The sequence below is a fragment of the Thermobia domestica genome, chromosome 6 (genome assembly GCF_964235325.1).
Source record: "Thermobia domestica chromosome 6, izTheDome1.hap1.1, whole genome shotgun sequence".
NCBI lineage: Eukaryota > Metazoa > Arthropoda > Insecta > Zygentoma > Lepismatidae > Thermobia > Thermobia domestica.
In genome coordinates this window covers 161,126,612-161,148,341 of record NC_137459.1, presented here as the reverse complement: position 1 = coordinate 161,148,341, position 21,730 = coordinate 161,126,612, and the positions used below count along the sequence as shown (strand labels likewise).

Sequence of the window (21,730 nt, the reverse complement as noted above, 5' to 3'; positions counted from 1 at the left end):
AACTTTGGAAGACCTATACAGATATGCGTTTGCTTACAGACAATGTTCTAACGTAAGGAAGCAGATATGAGGATTTAATGATAAAATGAATTCAAATTATGCACAATAGGGTCTATTGCACATTCGTAAAAAATACATATACGTAAAAATAAGTATTCATGAAAATATATGGAGTCCACATGAGCATTGGGGGGCCCTGTCCCCTTTGATCCTCAGGATCGGCAACCTTGGATCTCGCCATAACCATGATGGAAAGTATAAAAGGTTAACCCTGAATTCGGTGGAATACTGAAATATATTCCATTCTTCCCCATACCGCCACGAAACTGAGATTAAAAGCCGCCTTTTTACACATACTATACTGTACTAAGTTACTATTAATCTCTATGATAAAATAAATAGGTCATAATTACTGAAATATATAAAAATGATAACTTAAAGAATTACACACATATAGTTGGCAACACTGTACTTAGAAACCCAGTAATAATAGAGAATAAAAATATAAGACGTCTTAGACATCCCAAGTTCATATCACAAAATATAAATTTGTTTCCGTGAGAAATAATGACCTTTAAGTTCTGGGCTTTCGAACCCTCCCATCCCCCGTTAGTATTTGATGTAACTCAAAAATACCTTGCTATTCGTAGGGCTAATGTGGAACTAAAAACATATATTATGCTGCTATATGCTCTACCAGTTGATATGGCGAGGTACGAGCTATACAAATTCGCAAACGGGGTGAAATGCGTTTCTCTGTAAACAAGATAACTTTTTAGCTATAACAGCTAGGGGGATCAAATTTGGTATATAGGTACCCTAGGTCAATACCGAGATCCGATAACCGAACCAGCCATCTAGGGTCACTCTCAAGGGTAAAAGGTCAAATTGAAGACTTTGGGGCAAAAACCCGTCAAGTCCAGAAAGTGAAAGTGTAAAGGAGATAGCTTCACAAGGATTTCTAGTCATCCGATGTTCTTCAAACTTGGCACATATATACTAGACCGAAAATAAATCGACAGGTATTTTTTTGTTTCTTTCGGAAAATAGGTTAAGGGGGCAAAGGGCCTCTTTTCAAAAAAAGGGTCCTCGTGATTAAAAGGGCCACTTTAAAGAAACGAAACTCTGCTGATGCAAAGATGACTTCAAAGTAGGAAATACGGGTTTGGTCGCTTTTGCAAGAAAAGGATTGCAGGGGGCAATGCCCCCTTCGAAACAACAAATTATTCCGCACAATTCTTATGAAAATTGGAAATGAAATCTTTAAGTTTTACGTCCTACGGTTATGCCGGTTAGGCTAAACGAGATAGCGATGATGATAGATGAATGAAATTGAGGAATGAAGAAAGTGGGGGAAACGGGAGAACCGCGGGAAAACCCACGAGTACGGTGTTTGTCCACCACAAAATCCACACGGCGCGATCTGGAATCGAACCATGGACCCCAAGCACCGGAGGTGAACGCTCTACCACTGAGCCACCGCGCCCCAAGAAATTGGATTTCAATGGAATTGCTTCAAACCGTGACATGTCGTAGATATGGTGTTCCTAAGAAAAAGTCTCAACGGGCACAACCACAAATCGGTGACGTTTGGCCACTACGAGGCCAGTTTTTGGAAAGCAACCGAAGATAGTGATGTTCTGTATTTCGGTGAAAATGACTGAAACTGTGATAGCTATGTTGTAGATATTGTGATCCTGAGAAAAAGTCTTAATGGGCATAACCACCAATCACTGATCGTTTGGCCACTATGAGGCCACTTTTCTGAAAGCAGCCGAAAATAGCATGGGCGCCCACAGAGGGGGCAATTGCCCCTCCCTGGATTTTTGAAAAAGGTTAACATTTATAGGCTCTTCTGGTGACATAAGTGTACTTTTAAAATCAACATTTACTAAATGATTAGAGTAACAAAATTTAGTCAAACCCATCCCCAAGATTTTAATCTACTTTTATCCCCCATGTGACATTTCATATTTTTTCAGTAATAATTATATTCAGCCTGATGCTGTATGCAATGCTAAGTATTTTGAATTATGGTATTCGTCAGTTGAGTTGAAAAGATAATTTCGCTCTTTGTTGTTTCTTTTGCTGACGTGGTGCTGATGGCAATGAAATTTTGTTTTGCTGGGTTTCATTCTAGCAATTGTGTGCTTGTCTTGCTTCCCCCCTTGGAAAATATCCTGCTGGCGCCCATGGAAGGTAGTGATATTCTGGAACTCGATTAAAATGACTGAAACTGTGATATGTTGTAGATGTTGTGATCCTGAGAAAAAGTCTCAATAGGCACAACCACCAAACACTGATCGTTTGGCCACTACAGTGTCGCTTTTTTGGAAACAGTAGCTAACGATATTCTGGATTTCGGTGGAATTGCTTGAAACCGTGATATGTGGTAAATATTGTGACCTTGAGGAAAAGTCTTAATGGGCACAACTACCACTCACTGACCGTTTGGCCACTACGAGGCCATTTTTTGAAAGCCACTGAAGATAATGATGTTTTGTATTTCGGTGAAAATGACTGAAACTGTGATATTTTAGATATTGTTATCCTGAGAAAAAGCCTCCATGGACATAACCACAAATTTATTTATTTATTTATTTAGAAAACAACACAACAGGCTTAATGCCTAATTATAGTGTCGAATAATACATACATAGATATATATACATTTACCCGTACAATTAATCAATTCACTTCGAGTGTCAGGTACTCGGTAATAATCGTGTTTCTAAATACATGTTCTGACATACTGAATATATCTAATACATCAGTTTTATGACTTAATTCATTGTAGGAGCCACACATTCTCCACAGAGGAGATTTACTGAGAATATTTGTTCGTGCTCTTTCACAGAAAAATATACCAGTATTCCCTGGTCTTGTTCTGCCTGTTGGAACGCTCAGATATATGTTCGTGAGTAGCTCTGGACAGTCAATTTTATTATTTAATATTTTATAAAAATTGTAAATCAAACATCTTTCGTCGATTCCTCAACGTTAGGAAATTCAAACTCCTTACTAAGTCCACGTAGGGAATCTGTGTGGGATAGAAAGCTGTTTTCTTGTACGTAAGCATTTTTAGAAATTTAAATTGTATGTTTTATATTGCTTGTAAGTATTTATTTACACTCGGTGTCCAAATAACGCACGCATATTCTAATCGGGACTTTACGTACAAATTATCACTAATCCTTTGGTCACTACAGGGCTACTTTCTTGAAAACAGCGGAATAAAACAATATTCTGGATTTCGGTAAGAGTAAGTAAACTGAGATACTGTATGTTGAAGATCTTATCATGAGAAAAGGTCTTAATGGACACAACCATCCAATTATGACCCTTTGGCCATAGGACTGCCAACTCTAGAAAATAATAATAAAGAAAAACAGCTCCGTATAAAAATTCCATATGGTATAGGTCTGAGTGTGAAATATCTCTGTTCGGACCCATTCATGGGAAGGAAATGTACTATCGTGAACAGAAGTGCACTAATACCTGTATTCTGCATATCCTTAGTACAATCACTAATAAGCTTAATAGATATATTTTCTATAAATGAGAAACTGAAATCGCATTGATCATTTTATTGTATTTAACAGTAACTACTACTTCTTTAAAATCATTGAAACAGATGAACAAAAGTATATTAATTTTTACGTGACAATTTTGTATTTGGAAAATGAAATTTATTCTTTAAACTTATACTTCAACTACAGGAAATTGCTTTAAGAAATTCTTTTTCACTTTCAATAAATATATAAAATTCAAACTCAAACAAATTTCAAAATTTCCCTGATACAATCCCTGTCTTATTCAAAATTATCTAAACACATGAACAAAATGCAGTATATTAATCATTTATAGATGGGAAAAGGTGACAGTTTTGAATTTACAAAATGAAAGTTACTTTTTAAATCTATACTTCGAACTAGATACAAATTTGAGGAAAAAAAAACAGTTTTAAAGGGGTTTGTAAGAAGTTTGTACCAATCACCGGCTTTAATCAAAATCAGTAATATTTCTGGCCAGGCCGGTCAAAAACCGGCCAGTTGGCAACCCTATTTTGGCCACTACAGGTCCATGGTGGAAAGACTACAAGGTGGATGCAATGCAGCGCTACATTCTTGTCGCTCTGGCGCATGACGTCATCTTGGTCGCAGACGTGGCCAACGAGAGGCAGATGAACTTTCAACAAGCGCTTGCTCGGTGGTATCTCACACGCAAACTTCTCTTGTATTTGTGAAAATTTTAGTACAAACAGTAATTATATAAACGTAATGTGATCAATGATTAAGCTAAGTGGAATCAAAGAAAGATATTTACAATAGCAAAAGCATGGTGGAAAGACTACACCAGTCATTCTTAACTTTGTAATCATGACTACAACTCATTCTCAACTTTGTAATTTTGGAGGGAACCCCTAAATATGTATCTAAAGTAAATTATCCAAAGTTATGATTAAAATGAACAACAATTTCAAAATCGGAGTGAAAAAATGTCCCGATAATGTCGTCCTGACATGGTAGGTAGATGCTTTATTCTCTTGATCTAATACATTGTTATATATCTTTGTAACCGTTAATTGTTATTACGAACCTTCCATTCGTTAGTTAATTTGAAGTGCAAGGTCCCGTTTCAGCACCGAGGTTACATGGAATGCATACCTCCAGAATGAAATGGGATCTGAACTACGTTAACGCGTTCAATGCTCTCCATGTGCGTAACTCGAGGGAGGTGATGCCCCCTAGAACATCGTGCCTCCCTTCTCGAGTTACATGCCTGCCTCTGTGGGGAAAATTTTGTCTCAATATCTTATGGAAATGATGATAGAAATGATCACCTCTGTCGCTCCCCCTCTCTCATGATTTCGAATCCGGGTTTTATCTCGAAGTTCGTCTTTTAAAATCGTACTATTGGATTTTTTACGCAGAATCAACACAAACCACTGTATATACTACTATTACATACTAATAATACTAAACAGAAACTACATAATGAAATCGTGTTTATGGAATTTCATTTAACAGTGCATTTATTTATTATTATCATGTAAAACTTACCATATTTTAGGTTTATTTTGTCCTGTCGCCTGGAAGCTAAAATCCATTTCTGGAGACATTCCTCCTGCTCTTGGGGAAATCTAAAGTATTTTATATTAGTTCCATTACTTTTTCTGTAGTAATTACTACATCCGTACGCTGCACAATTAGGTATTCTCGATATCAACAGAATAAAGTAACAAAGAATTTCCACTTGTCACTTTCAGCCGCGACTTTTCCCGTTGTCTCTTGCTACCCAGATGACGTCACAGCCACGACAGCGCTTCAGGCGATATGCGCATGCAACCACTTTGTAGTCTTTTCACCATGTACAGGTCCATTAAAAAATACAGCCGGGTATAACGATATTTTGATCTTGGTGTAAATGAATGAAAGTGTGATATGCTGTAGATGTCGTGATCCTGAGAAAAATTTTCTCGGGCTTTCCTTTATCCCGTAAGATGAGCATATGAATATGGTCTATGTTTAAATGATGTTCGTCGTTTCTCTCGCCATCCCTTTCCGAGTTGTGGGATATAAATTTTCAGGGTTTCATACAATCCTACCAAAATTCCAGATTATCCTTACCTTCTGCTGTTTAAACAAAATGTGGTCCCGTAGTTGCCAAATGGTCACTGATTGGTGGTTGTGACCATTGAGACTTTTTCTCAGGATCACAATATCTACAACATATCACGGTTTCAAGCAATTCCACCATAATAAAGAATACCGTTACTTTCTGTTCTTTTTTTTAAAGTATCCATGTAGTGGCCAAACAGTCATTGATGGATGGTTGTACAAATTGAGACTTTTTCTCAGGATCACAATATCTTCAACACATCACCGTTTCAAGCAATTTCACCGAAACCCAAAATAACGTTACCTTCTGCTGTTTTTAAAAAAATGGCCCTGCAGTGGGCAAACGGTCAGTGATGGGTGGTTGTACAAATTGAGACTTTTTCTCAGGATCACAATTTCTACAACATATCATAGTTTCAAGCAATTCCACCAAAATCCAGAACCCTCTGCTGTTTTCAAAAATGTGGCCATGTAGTGGCCAAACGGTCAATGATTGATGGTTGTGCTTATTGAAACTTTTTCTCAGCTACTCCAGGTCTTGCTCTGTAATATAACTTGTGAATTAGTTGCTTGACTATCTATAATTTTTACGTGTTTCATTTTTGAAAATGTGATTTTTTAAAACTACATTGATACATGCTGCTATGATTTCAATGGGGTTTGAATCTACCATAGTAACCTCGCCATCCTCGTTCCACGAGCGCCTAGTATTAGTCGATTTTCTGTTTGTGAAAATTTAGAGTTCCAATTTCCGGCTATCCAGCGATCAAATTTTTCTGTGTTTATAGAAACTGTCGCTAGTTTTGACACAACACTCAGTAGTGGACGAATTCTTCAACAATGAGAAAGTCATATGCCTACATTTCAAATAGTAACATCGATTTTCCGTATTATTATTTTTTTAAATGTTGAAGCTAGTAATTATCCTATAACCATATCTGTTGCTACATTACTTTTTTCTTTTGCAATTAATAACAAATTACCAAGAAGTTTAGATCATTTTTACTCTTGCATCTCCTGAATAATGCAAAGCTAAAGCGAACACTTGTACATTAATCTAAACTAGGTAAAAACTTTACTACAGGGCACCACAGGCATCATGTCAAACGTGCGTCTAGTATAAAAATTCAGCGTGGTTGGTGGAGCAGATTCGATGCTGAAATGAATTGATTCTTAATATACCTGTACATTACCAACCATGTTATATTGTCTAGCTTATCACTCACTGCAGTTAGGCCACGGAGAGTCATTTTCTTCTATCCATTGGTTCTCAGAACATAGAAGAATCTTCTTGGTTGTATTCCTCCCAGGAGTGTTATTTAGACATGAATACTTTGCTTTAACTTTTTTTCTTTTAGGCACCAACTCTCCTCTGCATGTTGTTTGTCCATCTACTATTGTCACTGTCATATTTTCTCGTTGAGGTGGCATTGGGCATCCTGATTTATGAACTGCAACATAAGATAAATACGAATAAACTAAGGTTGTTGTACTTTATTGGCCAGTCTTAACTCAAATTCCTGCTTGACTTAATAGTATCCATAAACTAGCAAATTCTACAAAAGTTGAAATTAATTTTAGTACTTCTTGATATGACTACATTTAACTCGAGTCCACTTTCAAGAAATTAATTTTCAATTTTGGGAATATTAAACCATAGCAGTTTCTTCCATAATGGTTCACATGTTAAACTACTGTCTGTAACTCTGAAATTAGCAAGTTGTTGTTCAACAGATTATTGGTATTCTTAATTGATCAAACTGTTCACTGGATTTTCTACCCTATCACAACTAGATGTTTAACTTCGCATTTCTGACATACAAAAGAATAGGTAGATTGTAATTAAGTGATTTAGGTAGAAGCATATGTAAATTGAATTTCTAGTCTGGATGGTTTATTGGTGGTTATAGTCTTTTAGTAAGTTTTTAGTCTTTTCAAACAACACATTAAACGTACAGTAGTATTCGACTTCATTTCAATGCTAAGAATCATTTACATTAATTTTAATGGTACTGAATAATTTACTGCTTGAATATGTGATTTAAAATATGATCCAAGAATACAAGATTTATTAATACAATTATTTAAAAAAATGAATTTCTTTTGAGCATCTACATAGTCAATGTTACAAGGAGTGTAGCGTCCACGAAAGTTGTGGAAGTGCCAGAACAGGATTATGCATTAAAAATAGTGCATTAAATATTCATAATAATATATAAAGAATAATGTGTTAAATATTCAGAATAATACATAAATCAATGAACTAAATATTTACAATAACATATAACGTATAATGTATTAAAATAACAACTCTCTTAAGTAAAACCATGCTAAGATACATTTCTGTATAGCAAGTAAATTAAGATAATTCAGAGTGAAATCTATGTAATTATCAAATCGATTTGGCTGTACTCATAAATGGATTCTACAGTTTCCATTTGAGTACATTCTATATAGCCTCTACAAAAAAAAAAAAAAAAAAAAAAAAAAAAAAAAAAAAAAAAAAACATTGAAGGCAAACCAATCTATCTCTGAATATTAACATGGATAACTCAGTTATCTTGGCTATCTGCTATGCCTTGCGAATAGAAAATGCATGCGCATAATCAAGCAAGTAACTCCAGGTCTTGAGTTTTAAAATTCTGCACGACTGATTAAACATGGCTTATCGTCCTTGACGTTGACAAAAGGTCGCCACCTAGCAATGTTAGAACGCTTTAAAAGTCAGCCATAAACTGTATTGTCTACTTCCATGTAAAGACATGCTTTCCCCTTCTCATTGAAAAATTTTTGGGCAAGGTCAACTGTATATTATGAAGTTTGGATACTCGACAAAGGAAATTTTTAAGAATGTAAACTTGCTGATGGTACATAGCATGAAATTTTGACTATACTATATTCCTGCATCCATGTATGAGTGGCTCGGAGAAACAATAGTATGTAATATTTTCAAACTTACGAGAAAACTGGAAAATAAAATTCAACCTTCCCATGCAATGCAATGTAATGACACATACTAAACAAGCTTTCCTGTCATCTCAAGGTACATTTCTGAAATGAAACTATCTACATATTGTTCTGTGGTTGAATTCCAACCCATTCAACCTAATAACTCATTTCCACCATTAGCGACACTTACCATTGTGTTTGTTCGAGCCGCTCATATATTTAGTTCTCTGTATAGATTTGCAAAATAGAAATGTGAAGCAGTAACTAATACCACAACTAGACAGTAAAAGATAGTGGCGTTAATAAAACTCAATCTTTACACAGCCCAATAATCTCAGCATTACTACTACTTTATCATGTTATTCTAACACTAAGAGGCCGGTGCTTGGAGAGAACACAGGTCCTGTGTTCCCGATTTGACACAGAGCAGGTGTTGAGCGTTCAAATTAGATGAGGGTGCTAATTTTGCAGTGTGAAAATAACATGCGGCGGTCTTAAAGAACAAGATGGATGAACGAAGGAATGCGGAATAGGAACAGTGCCACGGTCTTCTTTCTAAATATTTTCTTTGTACTTAGCAATACTTCAACACTCAACACTACCAGATGTACTAATACTGATAACTGTATTATTCGTCAGTGTTCATCCAAACGTCTTATTTGTTAAGAACAATAAATTAACAGAACTATTACAGCCTCTCCAAAATTCTACGTAAAAGAGAGATCCATCTATATTGTATTATTTAGCGTGTACATCGCCTTTCAAAGATATCTGAAATATCTTAGTAAGTGACATTGAAAACTTGTTTTAGTTTCTATTTGGGCTACGAACAAAGATTTACGCGATACATTTGACATTTATACCAAATAAGGAACAAAATATTCTTTTTCCTGTAATCATACACGAAAATAGTTTTGTGAGCTATACATTTTCTAACAAAATTTATATTAGCAGGAGTGTTGTCATCTGTTTCAAATGCGCTCAAACTTGTTCCCGAAGTATTTTAGCTTACAAATACTTAAAAATGGCGCTAAGCCAAGAACATCGTGTTGGATTACTACGATGTTCATTTCCTGTCACTCAGAAAGCAGAAAGCATGGTAGCCAGATCATAACGTTAAAGCCCATTATGTTCGTATTCGTCACTGACAATATTTCGTTCTTTGCAACCGCATATAAATAATTTATGCCATATACTTTTTGATCCCTCATAATAGTAATTTCTGTTTAATTAGAAAGGAAAAACTTTGTAAACTCATTTATTTGGCAACTGCACACAAAAATAATTAATTGTATGTTACTAAAATCATACCCTACCATACTACATGTAACCTTGTCTAGTTGTTGGTTTACTACTATTGCTTTAACAATTTACTCCAAAATTTGGTGAAGTTGTACCACGCATGCATCAAAATTTAATACAACCTAGGTAACACAGAACCATTGAGTTGAATGACACATCCATTATTTACTGCGTTCAATCAAATTTCGCACCTAAACACAGACATTTAATACTGAAATTTCATTTATATTTTTAATAGTAAATCTTCTATGATCATTCCTAATAGAGACTTTCAATAGTTGTTTCATATTAAAACTTTCCATGCATACAACACATACAGATAATTCAGTTACCGTTGAGGAATTGTACTGTGATGATTAAATTTTATTTTTTTGCTAGCACATTTAATCTAACTAATTCTAAAAGTAAAGTTTCTACGGCTGTGTAAAATATATATACAGGGTGACTGGTAATTCGATGCATTCCTTACAAGGGGATATTCTACAAGTACTATGGAACATTTTCACCTATATGAACGGGGGGTCGCAAATCAATAGCTTCTGAGTAGTTTGCATATGTGTGATTGTTTGAAATTTGCCGGCTAACGAGAAGCGCGCGAGAAAGTTTACCCTGACCCACTTCCACATATCGTAGAGTGATGAAATTTTGTGTGTAATTCTGCGTATCTATGTAGGTCACGTGATAATAAAGAGTTCGTAACTTTGCACTGTTGCTGTGTTATAGGTCCAAATTTGAAGGAAGGTGTAATGCTCCAAAATCCATTACTGCACCCCAGAAAGCAGCGTGGCAACCTCGCAGAAGTATTTGCCCCTAGGTAATGACTGGATGGTTGGGAAGACGTGGAACGAAAACGGTGTGCGGTCAAGAGAAAACACAAACTATGCCGGATTTCATACCCAGGGTCTTGCATCTATCTCGCTAACAGTCGAGCAGTGAACAGGTGACTTGTTTTCCAGGAGTTGGACACCTTTGTCAGCATGCCACACTCTGGGATCTCACAAAATCCCGCAATGCACGCAGCAGTAAGGCATAGTATATCCTGATAATTGTGGTATCTTTTGCCTGGAAAGCAAGTAGTAATACCACATGCTGATCCCAAGTAAACGTGATCATCACTTTGGTCGCTCAGAGTTGAAAACTGACTTCCTTTGGTGGTGGTACTTCAGCCCGCTTTCATTGGTTTGACTAGGTTTTCCCTAGTTTTTGTTCACTTCTACTAGGAGAATGCCGCTATAGTATCTTCTAGAAGGCCAGGACCTGTTCCTTCCCAAATCCTAGACCCACCAAAAAGACCAATGTGACCTTAGATTTGGAGGTGCGAACCCTTCTTTGAGTCATTGCCTTGCATAAATAAATAAATAAATAGCAATCGAAACCAATCCTACGGCGTTCCGACGTACCACCACCAAACGAACTCAGTGTTCAACTCTGAGCGACGAAAGTGATCATTACGTTTATTTGAGATAAGCATGGGGTATTACTACTTGCTTTCCAGGCAAAGGGTACCACAATTACCAGGATATACTATGCCTCACTACCGCGCTGCTAGATTCTGTGGAATCCCAGAGTGTGGCATGTTGACAGAAGGTGCCCGCCTCCTGGAAAACAACGCACCCGTTCACTGCTCGAATGTCGGCCAGACAGATGCAAGACTCTGGGTATGAAATCCGTTATAGTTTGCGTTTTCTCTTGACCATACCATCTTCATTCCACGTCTTCCCAACCGTGCAGTCATTTCCTAGGGGCAAGTACTTCTGTGATGTTGCCACGTTGTTTTCTGAGGTACAGTAATGAATTTTGGAGCACTACAGCTTACTTCACGTTTGGACCTATAACACAGCAACGGTGCAGAATTACGAGCTGTTTACTATCACATGACCTACATAGGCACGCAGAATTATACATTTAAAATTTCATTGCTCTATGATATGAAGAAGCGGGTCAGGGTAAAGCTTTCTCGCGCGCTTCTCGTTTGCCGGCAAATTTCAAAGAAATGACATATGTGCAAATTACTCAGAAACTATTGATTTGTGAACCCTGCTTCATATAGGTGAAAATGCCCCAAAGTACTTGTAGAACATCCCCTTGCATGGAATGTATCGAATTACCAGTCACTTTGTATATTTCTTGATAAGTGGCTAACTCGCGTAGAGTTTGTAGACGTTGTTCCGAGATCGATCTTAGATGAGTGTATGAGGGGGAAGGGGGGTCTGGAAAATTCATGAAATCACCAAGAAGAAATAAAAATTGAAACATATCATTGTAGTCATTAGAAAGGTCATATATTGTGAACCTCTCATCTGGTATATAATCATTTTATTATTGTTATTTACTTTGTTACAGGTTCTGTAAGAAAATATGGCGGAGGATCTAAGGAAATTCGAGAAGAATGTAGTGTCATCATGTTTTTTGTGCTGCAAGGAAAATCGTCTATGGAAATTCATAAAATTTTGCGGGATACTTTGGGGGAACGCGCTCCTGGATGCAAAACAGTAGCGAAATGGGTGATTCGTTTTAAGACTGGTCATCGTGTGACTGAAGATGAACCTCGCTCAGGAGTCCTTCAAGTGCAGTGACCACGGAAAACATCGACAAAGTGCATGACATGATCATGGAGGTTAGGCGTATATCGATCAAAAGCATTGCTGTGTGTGTGGGAATATCGCGTGAGCGTGTGGGTGTCATAAGAGCAGAATATTTGGACATGCGGAAGGTTAGTGCCAAATGCATCTCAAAATGTTTGAATGCTGACAAATTTTGCAAAAGTTTCAAAACTCTGGTGAGTTATTGTGCAGTCTGGTGACAGAAGATGAAAAATGGCTGCACTACTATGATCCAGAGACTAAACATCAAATCATGGAATTGCGCCACAGTGGATCTCCTTGACTTAAGAAGTTCCGAAGCCAAAGATCAGCTGGGAAGATGCTTGCATCGGTGTTTTGGGATAAGGACGGTGTCATCCTTATCAAATATCTTCAAAAGGGTGAAACCATCAATGCTGGGGTTATTCCAACTATTTATTGAGCTGAAGGAGGCTCTGAAGAAAAAACGTCGGGGAAAAGTGAGCAGTGGTGTTTAGTTTCTCCAGGACAATGCACCCTCCCACAAGGCTCATCAAACCATCCAATTGCTGGTGGATCTGGGCTTCACCTGTGTAACTCACCCACACTACTCACCTGATATGCCCCCTCCGAATATCACTTCTTCCCACATCTCAAAAAACATCTCAAAGGCAAACATATTCCACCTGATGAGGCACTCATTGCAAAGATGGAGGGCTGCTTTGACACTGCAGGACAAGACCTTCTATTTGCAAGGGTTAAAAATGTTGCAACATCGTTGTGAAAAGTGTATTGAGCTTCGGAGAGAATACGTTGAATAGTGTATTAAAATGGTTCTTCCAGGTAAATTTCTTCTTGGTGGTTTCATGAACTTCCCAGCCTCCCCTCGTATAAGGACTCGGGTAAGTAAATCGTGTTTGGGTTCGGGTCATATCGAGTGTCCGGCTAGGGCGAGAAATGTACATATTTTGCCAAACTATCTATGGCTTTTCTGTTATATATTGGTGTATTATGTTAAAATATTTTGTCCCTATATATTGCTGGTAACCTGAATACAATGCATTTTATCTTCTTCGTTGTCCTACATGCTAACGTTTCCTACACTCTCGTTTGACACCTATCACAGGTCAATTATCTTTGCGAATCGATTTTGACGTACTTTCTTGTCACAGATTTGTTGCCTTTCGTTCACAGTTTTTCTGTACTCTTTCCAGGTACTACGCCATCGTTTCTGTGGTTTAGAAGGCATGCAGGATTTTATGTAGTGTTGTAACTCCAAGACAGTTCGTTTGATCGCTCTCGGGAATGGTTCGAAATATTGATTCCACACAAACGCCATTAGATTTGCTGCGCTAGAGGAAGACTTGCTGTTCACATTTCTACATTATGGCACACGGAACTTCCTCTTTCTACAGCTTCTCTAATATGTGTCCTCTTTGGGCGAATCCTTTATCAAGCCCGTTAGTCACTGGATGCTGTGCATGATGTAGTTTACTATCTACTGTACATTTGTTCCCTCTGGAATCTTGATGATGTACATTTGTTCATTTCGTTGTACGGACCTCGTGATTCCTCAACTTTAGAGCCTCGTATCTCCTTTATTTGAAAACACTCATAACCCACCTTCTGCTTGTTTTCTTTCATGTTTTATGCCAATTGTTTTAATGCCATAAAATGGTAATATTATGTTTGAAAAAAAAACTATAAATTTGTGTTGGGATGGCAACACTGCTTGTGTGGCACTATTGCCGTATTCTTGGTCACGTGTCTCCCTGCCGTAGGTATCAGGTTACCTGCAAACTCTTTTCTTTTTCTACCTTTCTCGGGTGTTTTTGGGGTATAACTCGGCACACTTCACCTGGTCACTGCTTGGTGTATATATATATATATATATATATATATATATATATATATATATATATATATATATATATATATTTGGTCTAGGAATTAATTCGTGCGGGTGGACAAGAGATGGCGCAACGAACGGACCGTCCCACAGTTCCGTGTATCCACACATGTGTTGCAAACCCCTGTCATCGCGTATCGTTCGTAGTATAGGGCAGTGGATTAAAGCGTCAACAACACCAGTTTGTAGTTAAGTGAACATGGCGCAATTTGTGCCTGATAAAGTGTTTTTGCGGGGTGTCCTGCTGCATTACTTTAACATGCAGAAAAGTGCGACTGAAAGTCATCGTATTTTGGTGGAAGTGTATGGTGACCATGCTCTAGCTGAGCGAACGTGTCAGAAGTGGTTTGCACGGTTTAGAAGTGGTGATTTCGGCTTGGCAGACCAAGAGCGAGCTGGACAGCCAAAAAAATTTCAAGACGAAGAATTCACAGCATTGCTCGAGCAGGATTCGTGTCAAACGCAGGAACAACTTGCAGCAGCATTAGGCGTTGATCAAACAACAGTCTCCAAACGCTTGGAAGCCATGGGAGTGATTCAAAAGATGTCACATTGGGTTCCACATGAATTGAAAGACAGAGACGTTGAAAGACGAAAAACCATTTGCGAATTGCTGCTTCAACGACAGAGCAGAATGGGGTTTCTGCATCGAATTATTACGGGTGATGAGAAGTGGATCCATTACGAGAACCCTAAACGAAAAAAGGCCTGGGTGAAACCAGGTGAACCAGGTCCATCACAACCAAAACGAGATATTCACTGTGCAAAGGTTATGCTGTGCATATGGTGGGATATGAAAGGTGTGGTGTACTATGAGCTGCTGCAACCGGGTGAAACTATGAATGGAGAACGTTATCGACGACAATTAATGCGTTTGAAGCAAGCTCTGGCCAGAACACGACCAGAATGGGAGAACAGACATGATAAACTTATTGTTCAACATGATAACGCTCGCCCACATGTCGCAAAACCGGTCAAATCCTATTTAGAAAATGTCGGATGGGAAGTTTTACCCCACCCGCCGTATTCACCAGACGTTGCTCCTTCGGACTACTACTTGTTCGATTGCATGAACAACGATTTGATTGGACAGCGGTTTACTTCTTCAGAAGATATCGAAACATGGGTCTCTGACTGGATCGCTTCCAAGGTGAGGACTTCTTTCGCCACGGAATCCATACATTGCCTGACAGATGGGCGAAAGTGGTGGCTAGCGATGGACAATATTTTTCTTAAGGTATTTATGTATTTTGTGTTTGTACTACAGCTTCAATGTGTGCGTACCAACCGCACGAATTAATTCCTAGACCAAATATATATATATATATATATATATATATATATATATATATATATATATATATATATATGTGTGTGTGTGTGTGTGTGTGTGTTATACGTAGCGGGTAAAGAGGGCATTTCCGCACCGAGTGACCATCACTACGATGATTAGCGATCCACAATTAGTTAGGGTACTAATTTTAATAAATATCTAGCTGTCACGGTTCGCATACGTCCCTTGTAAGGTTCTTTCATATTTTCGAATAAATGCTAGATTTCTTTGTAATTGAAGACAAGTAATCTTTCGAAAGAACAAACAAACGTGATAGTAACGGAATCAAGGAGGACACCATCTTCTTAATAAACTTTTGGGGGTGCATTTGCTGGGACCCTGAAAATAATAATAAGCTCACTCATTGTCTTTCTACAGGCCTCAAGCTAAAGTTTCATGATCTTTAACATTTTTGTTTCTGTCAAAAGAGCAGAGACTGAAAGGTTTGATCGGATTGGTGAAACAATCACAGTTTTCAAATAATTAACAGTAAGAATAGATAGCTAAAATTCATATTTATTGCAAACATGTTTCACATGGTTTATATTTCGATATTAGTCATATTATATACTCTTAGATATTTGTTCTCGCGCTGATCTTTTCCCAAGTCAATAGTTTCGTCATCTTCAATGAACAAGATGCTAGAATCTGATACACTGTAGCTTCCTTATCCGCAATATCACGATTATGATTCAGAAAGCGACTCAAACATCAAGTTCTGTGTTTTGACCTTTTGAGACGGCTGAGACGTGGGAGATAGTAAACTGATAAGATTCTGTTTGAATCAGCCATCTTGCCAGATTCTCCATGAGATTCTTGCAATATTTCAAGAGGGCTATCATTTTGAAGTTGGTATGGAAGTAGAAATATCGATCCAATTAAAGTAACGGATGGATCGAAGTGTATATAAAAAAGCTAACAGTTATAGATGATAAACAGACATTTTACTTTCTCTGACACTGAGATCGATAGCTCGAGAACAAAAGAGAGTCGGGACAACATTAGGTTCAATATAATCTAAAACAGGTTGTTTTCCTACAGCAGATAACCCTTTTTTGATAAACATTGGATAGGGTATGAAAGTCGCGTTTGGTGTTGTAGTGTATGAGGGTTGGAGCCTCCAGGATAGCAATTTAGCGAGCTGTTACTGTTTCTTATTTCAAGTTCACATCTTTCTTCATCAGTTTCAGCAAAAGTTCCATGATTCGGAAAAGTTCCTCACATAACGGCGTAGAAATGAACAGACACCGAGGATACTCTTGACTTGCTTCTTCATACGTGGCTGCTTGCAATCCCTGATGATATCCGACATTCCATCACAGGTTGAAATTCCAAAATTAACTAATTTGTGTCCTAAGACCATTATAAAATAGTGATCCAGTTTAATCTTCTCTGACAATTGTGCAATCTCCAACACAGTCTTTAGAACAAAAACTTGTACATATCGATCATCTCTCCCACAGATGACGACACGGTATAAAATAGTCAACATAATACACGATATTAGAAGACAGGATACCATCTAGAGCAAGTTTCACAAGTCAGTTGGGTGCAGCAGGCGAAGAAATGTGTCCCACATTAAGCACGTTTTAAACATAACTACCAAAACCTAGAACTGAGAATCCTGTGCACTCCTTACTGTGTTCTTGGATAGTGAATTGAAAGAAATCCTGCCGTAAATTTGAAGAGGAATAAAAAAGCTTTTCGGCCATTCAAGTCCTGTCCATGAGTGGAGTAAAAGAATTTAAGGGCATCGATTGAAGATTCAATCCTCTGAGTTCTAAGACAAGTATATAGTCTCCTGAGCGCTGACCAATAGAATCAGATGATTCCATGAAATGGAATGTAATCTTCAGTTTTACGTCCGATGGTTATGCTGGCTAGGCTAAAGGAGACGATGATGATGAGAAATGAATAAAATGGTGGAATGAAGAAAGTGGGAGGAAACGGAAGATCTTCGAGAAAAGCCACGAACACGGTGTTTGTTCACCACAATGTTCACTTGGCGCGAGCTGGAATCGAACCAAGGACCTCATGCACCAGAGGTGAAAGCTCTACCACTGAGCTACCGCATCCCCGGATTGTTCCATGCAGATGTCGGCCAAGATATAATACCCTGCTCGAGTAGTAAAACTAATTGTTTCTTTAACAAGATCTTGAAGATGGTATAGGGCCAGATAGGCCTCTTTGTTCACTAGAGTATCGTCTGACAACTTAATTACGTGCTCATATTCTCTGGCGAGAACAATATCAGTATCATCCCGTGAGAACACATCTGGGAAGTCCGAATGAGCTAGTAGAACCTCTCCATATCTTCTGCAGAAATGTCGGGGTTGACATTCACTTCTGTTGGATTGCACATCTTTCGGGACTCTCCCAGCTTCTCTGGTGGTGAAGTACACTCTTCAAACGAATAGGAAAGTTATTTCATCTGATCGTTAAGAAACCATTTTAACATCTTCAGTTTGTCACAGAGCTGTTCTAACCCGCAACTTCACAGTTTGGGTATTCGGATTCGTAACAAACAGTAGTGAAAACTTGCTATTTACCACTGCTCTTGGATTGAAATTTCCTACAAATCCTCAATAATACGTTGGGACGATGACAATAAAAACGGTTTCCAGTAACTTCTCAAGATAGTCGTAAACGTGCCAATGTATGAGAACGAGGTGGTAACACTTTGTCCTTCAATATCCCGAAAATTGCACATGAACAAGTAGCAAAATTGTTCGTCGGGAAATCTAGCAGGTGAATTTAAATATTAGTAGGCGGTAGCTTGCGAGATGAAAGACGTCCGAAATCTGAAGAGTCAAACTATTACAGCTGTAATCATTAAGAACCTTGTGTTTTTTTTTTTCTAAATTACCTCCAAGTAAACGTCTGTCATCAAAATTCGGAATAATGCAGAAAACATGTGCAAAACCTTAACATCAATATTAATCTTTAAAATCACTGTCTCAGAAATCTGTATACATTTTCCTGTGATCCATCTGAGTCTCGTATTGATACGATATCTTCTCGCACTATCAGGAACCAAATTTGCACCAAGACAACTAATCTGACTGCCAGAATCCATTGCATATTTTACTATCTCCATAAAGAACTCTTATATGAGGTAATTAATTTTCGATAAAGAAGGGGACTAACAAAACGTGAATGAGTAACACTGTCACTCGTGACTACACCGGTGTACAGTTTAAATTGACTGTACAGTAGTTCAGTCAAAATATGGTTTGACCAAGAAGAAATTGTAACAGAAACTCTGTTTCGATTTTATGATAGAGAAAAGCAATCTAAACAACATATCAAAAGTGTAGAAAAATCTGACGTGTGTTTTCCCGCCATTTTAAGCCGCCATATTGGATATTGTAACTGAATGCTTTACTTTGAAACGGCAGGTATATCTTCTCACAGAATTAAGATAGAAACTTCGTTCTTGTGTCAAATTGATTCTAATAGATCATAGAAGTGAGAAAAGCTGGGATAGTTCTTTAATAATGCAGTCATATTGAAATATGGCGGCTGTTCTCCACAAAATTACATTACCTTCGATTTATTACTTATAGTATTTGACACATAACTATGAAACCATTAAAGATACCAAAAACTCATTCGTAATAAGAGTTATAGTGTCGGATCTGCTCATTCCATTGATATTAAAATAGTTCCGTTGTCTTAGAAACTAAGCGAATTAGACCATATTATGTGGCAAGAGTGCCACTGTAATGAAAGGTAGAGATAAATATAGTAAAAATCGTAATGATTTTATTTTTCACAGAATCCTTCTGTACAATGTTTCAAATGAAACCAACAAGTTAAGAATTTCACACACACACACACACACACACACACATATATATATATATATATATATATATATATATATATATATATATATATATGTACAGTATCGAATCAACCAAATCTACTGAATGCCAACGAGATTAACAAAAAAGAAAGAGATACCAGGAATAAATGGACGATCAGTTGGTGTATATATAGTAGTGTATGATTATCAGTCAGTAATAAATTTTCATTATTTAATATGTTCTCATCCTTACTAGAAAACATCGTCATTTTGATATTCATCTTCGAACTCATGTAGTATGTCGTACCCATGTGGACAGTTCGAGCACTCTGAACCCCGACATTCTCCTGGTGAACAGTCCATATTAGGCTTCGACAAAAACAACGACGTGATTGACAGTCTGTCTTCCAGCTACAACGCATCATTGCCAAAATATCCTTAGGTGCAGAAGATAAATCTGCTAGTGTTGGGAGTAGTTGTCCATCGTCAATGAACCGTCACCATTCTGTTGGTAGCAGCTGATGATTTCCCCTCCATACTTGAGTTTGGTAGTAAGCTCTCATACTGTGGAACTTGGTTGCTGCTGACGTTGGTGGAAGGGACTACGACTTAATTGAAAAAGCATTTTTTCTAGTTTTTCGCTGAAATGTTTAAATCGAAGCACATCAAGAGTGTCTGATTCTGAAACGTTGTATATTGCAATTGTTGCTTTCTCACCTGCTGCCACAACATTTTTGGTAGTTGCTGATGGATCATTAAAAACGTCTGCACGTTTGCATAAAGCTGTTTCTATCATAAGCATTCTCAGATGTTTCCCTTTACACACGTCGAAAGACTGAGACATGGAGTCACAAACTTCAAAGGCATGTACAAACAGAAGATTTTGAATGACGTTGACTCCCAAGCTGCTTTGGATTACTTGAACGTGCCACTGATGTGGACTGCATATTTCCTTTCTTACTCTAGGATGAAAAAATATTCTTACAGGCAGCACGCGTATGGTGACAAAAAAGAATCAGTACATCGGTATCATCAGTAACAACAATAACATCCTTCTCCCAAACAACTTGCACGTCAGTCTGTGCAATTATTAAATCCACATCTCGTTTTGCATGTACAAACTGACATCCAATTCTTTCTAGGAGAGAACTGAGCGTGTTGATGAACTGTTGTTTGCTCACTTTGTTTGCTAAGAAGTTTTCTTTTTTATGTTGAGGTTGCTGTTAAGGGGTATTAGGACATCGGGGCTGCCATTCTTTCTATATCTTCTGGTGTAGGTTGAATCTTTTACAGGTGGCCATCAGAATATCCGTCGAAAACAATTATTGCACTGCCACAATGATATTGAATGAGCACTGCATAATTCTACAGATATCCAAAAACGTAATACCTTGAGTCCATGGTACAAGATGTAACAGAGCACCTCCATCTAGAATGTTAACGCTGCTGACAGGTTTGGCTCGCTGTGTTTCTTTAGCATCAATCCACAAGGCACCCACAAGAACTGATTCATTCGCCTATCGTGGAAGGAGAGTCAAATCAAAGAGTGCTGCTCGCTAGCTGCACAGTTCTTTTTTAAGAGCTCTTCTGTTGGTATTTTTACTAGTTGCAACTACGGCGAGTCGTTGAAACAAGAGACAGGGATCAATTTGCACAACTTCTTTATTAAGCTTTATAAGCTTTTTAATTGCCATTGTCACAGCCTGTTAACTTCGTTTAAAGTTGTGAGATTGCACGTCTTTACCAAGCATAGAAAGAAGTATGCTTTCTCCTACTTCTTCGGTTCGATCAACATTTAAATTCTCAGTGCGCAACGAGTAATCCTCTTGGAATGGGATTCTATCAGTTAGATATTTCAACCACTTGTCTGTGTCTCTAGCATTCTTCGACTTCGGGCCTGAGAAGCTTTACGGTGTTGCTCGCTTGTGATGTACTTCACCGAAGTGAACACTTGCACGGCATAGTTAACTTCAAGACATGGCGTCATTGACTGCACCCATAGATTTACTTGAGAGTCTGTCATTCCCCATCCTCTTGTCAGCCCTCCGCTGGATTTTATGGTTCTCATCAGGACTTGTTCGATTGAATGATCTGCTGGACGCTCTGTTTGATGAAGTCTTTGCTTCCTTCCATGTTTCCATCATCTCCCTTACCTGCAGAAAATCGACATTGACCTCGTAGGCATATCAACCATATAATGAATTTGGCCTACTGTTACATGTTCTTTTGCAGCGATAGTCTCTTTTC

At 37.8% G+C, this 21,730-nt stretch overlaps 1 protein-coding gene across 1 annotated transcript in view; it reads right to left on the bottom strand.

Moving 5' to 3' along the window:
* Positions 1-21,730, bottom strand: part of LOC145688294 (uncharacterized) — a gene marked incomplete in the record, with an annotated part of 187,839 nt that overhangs the window by 44,366 nt on the left and 121,743 nt on the right. The window contains 1 exon segment of the mRNA XM_081762297.1: positions 6,848-7,072. Within this exon segment, the coding sequence (XP_081618423.1) occupies positions 6,848-7,072 (225 nt within the window).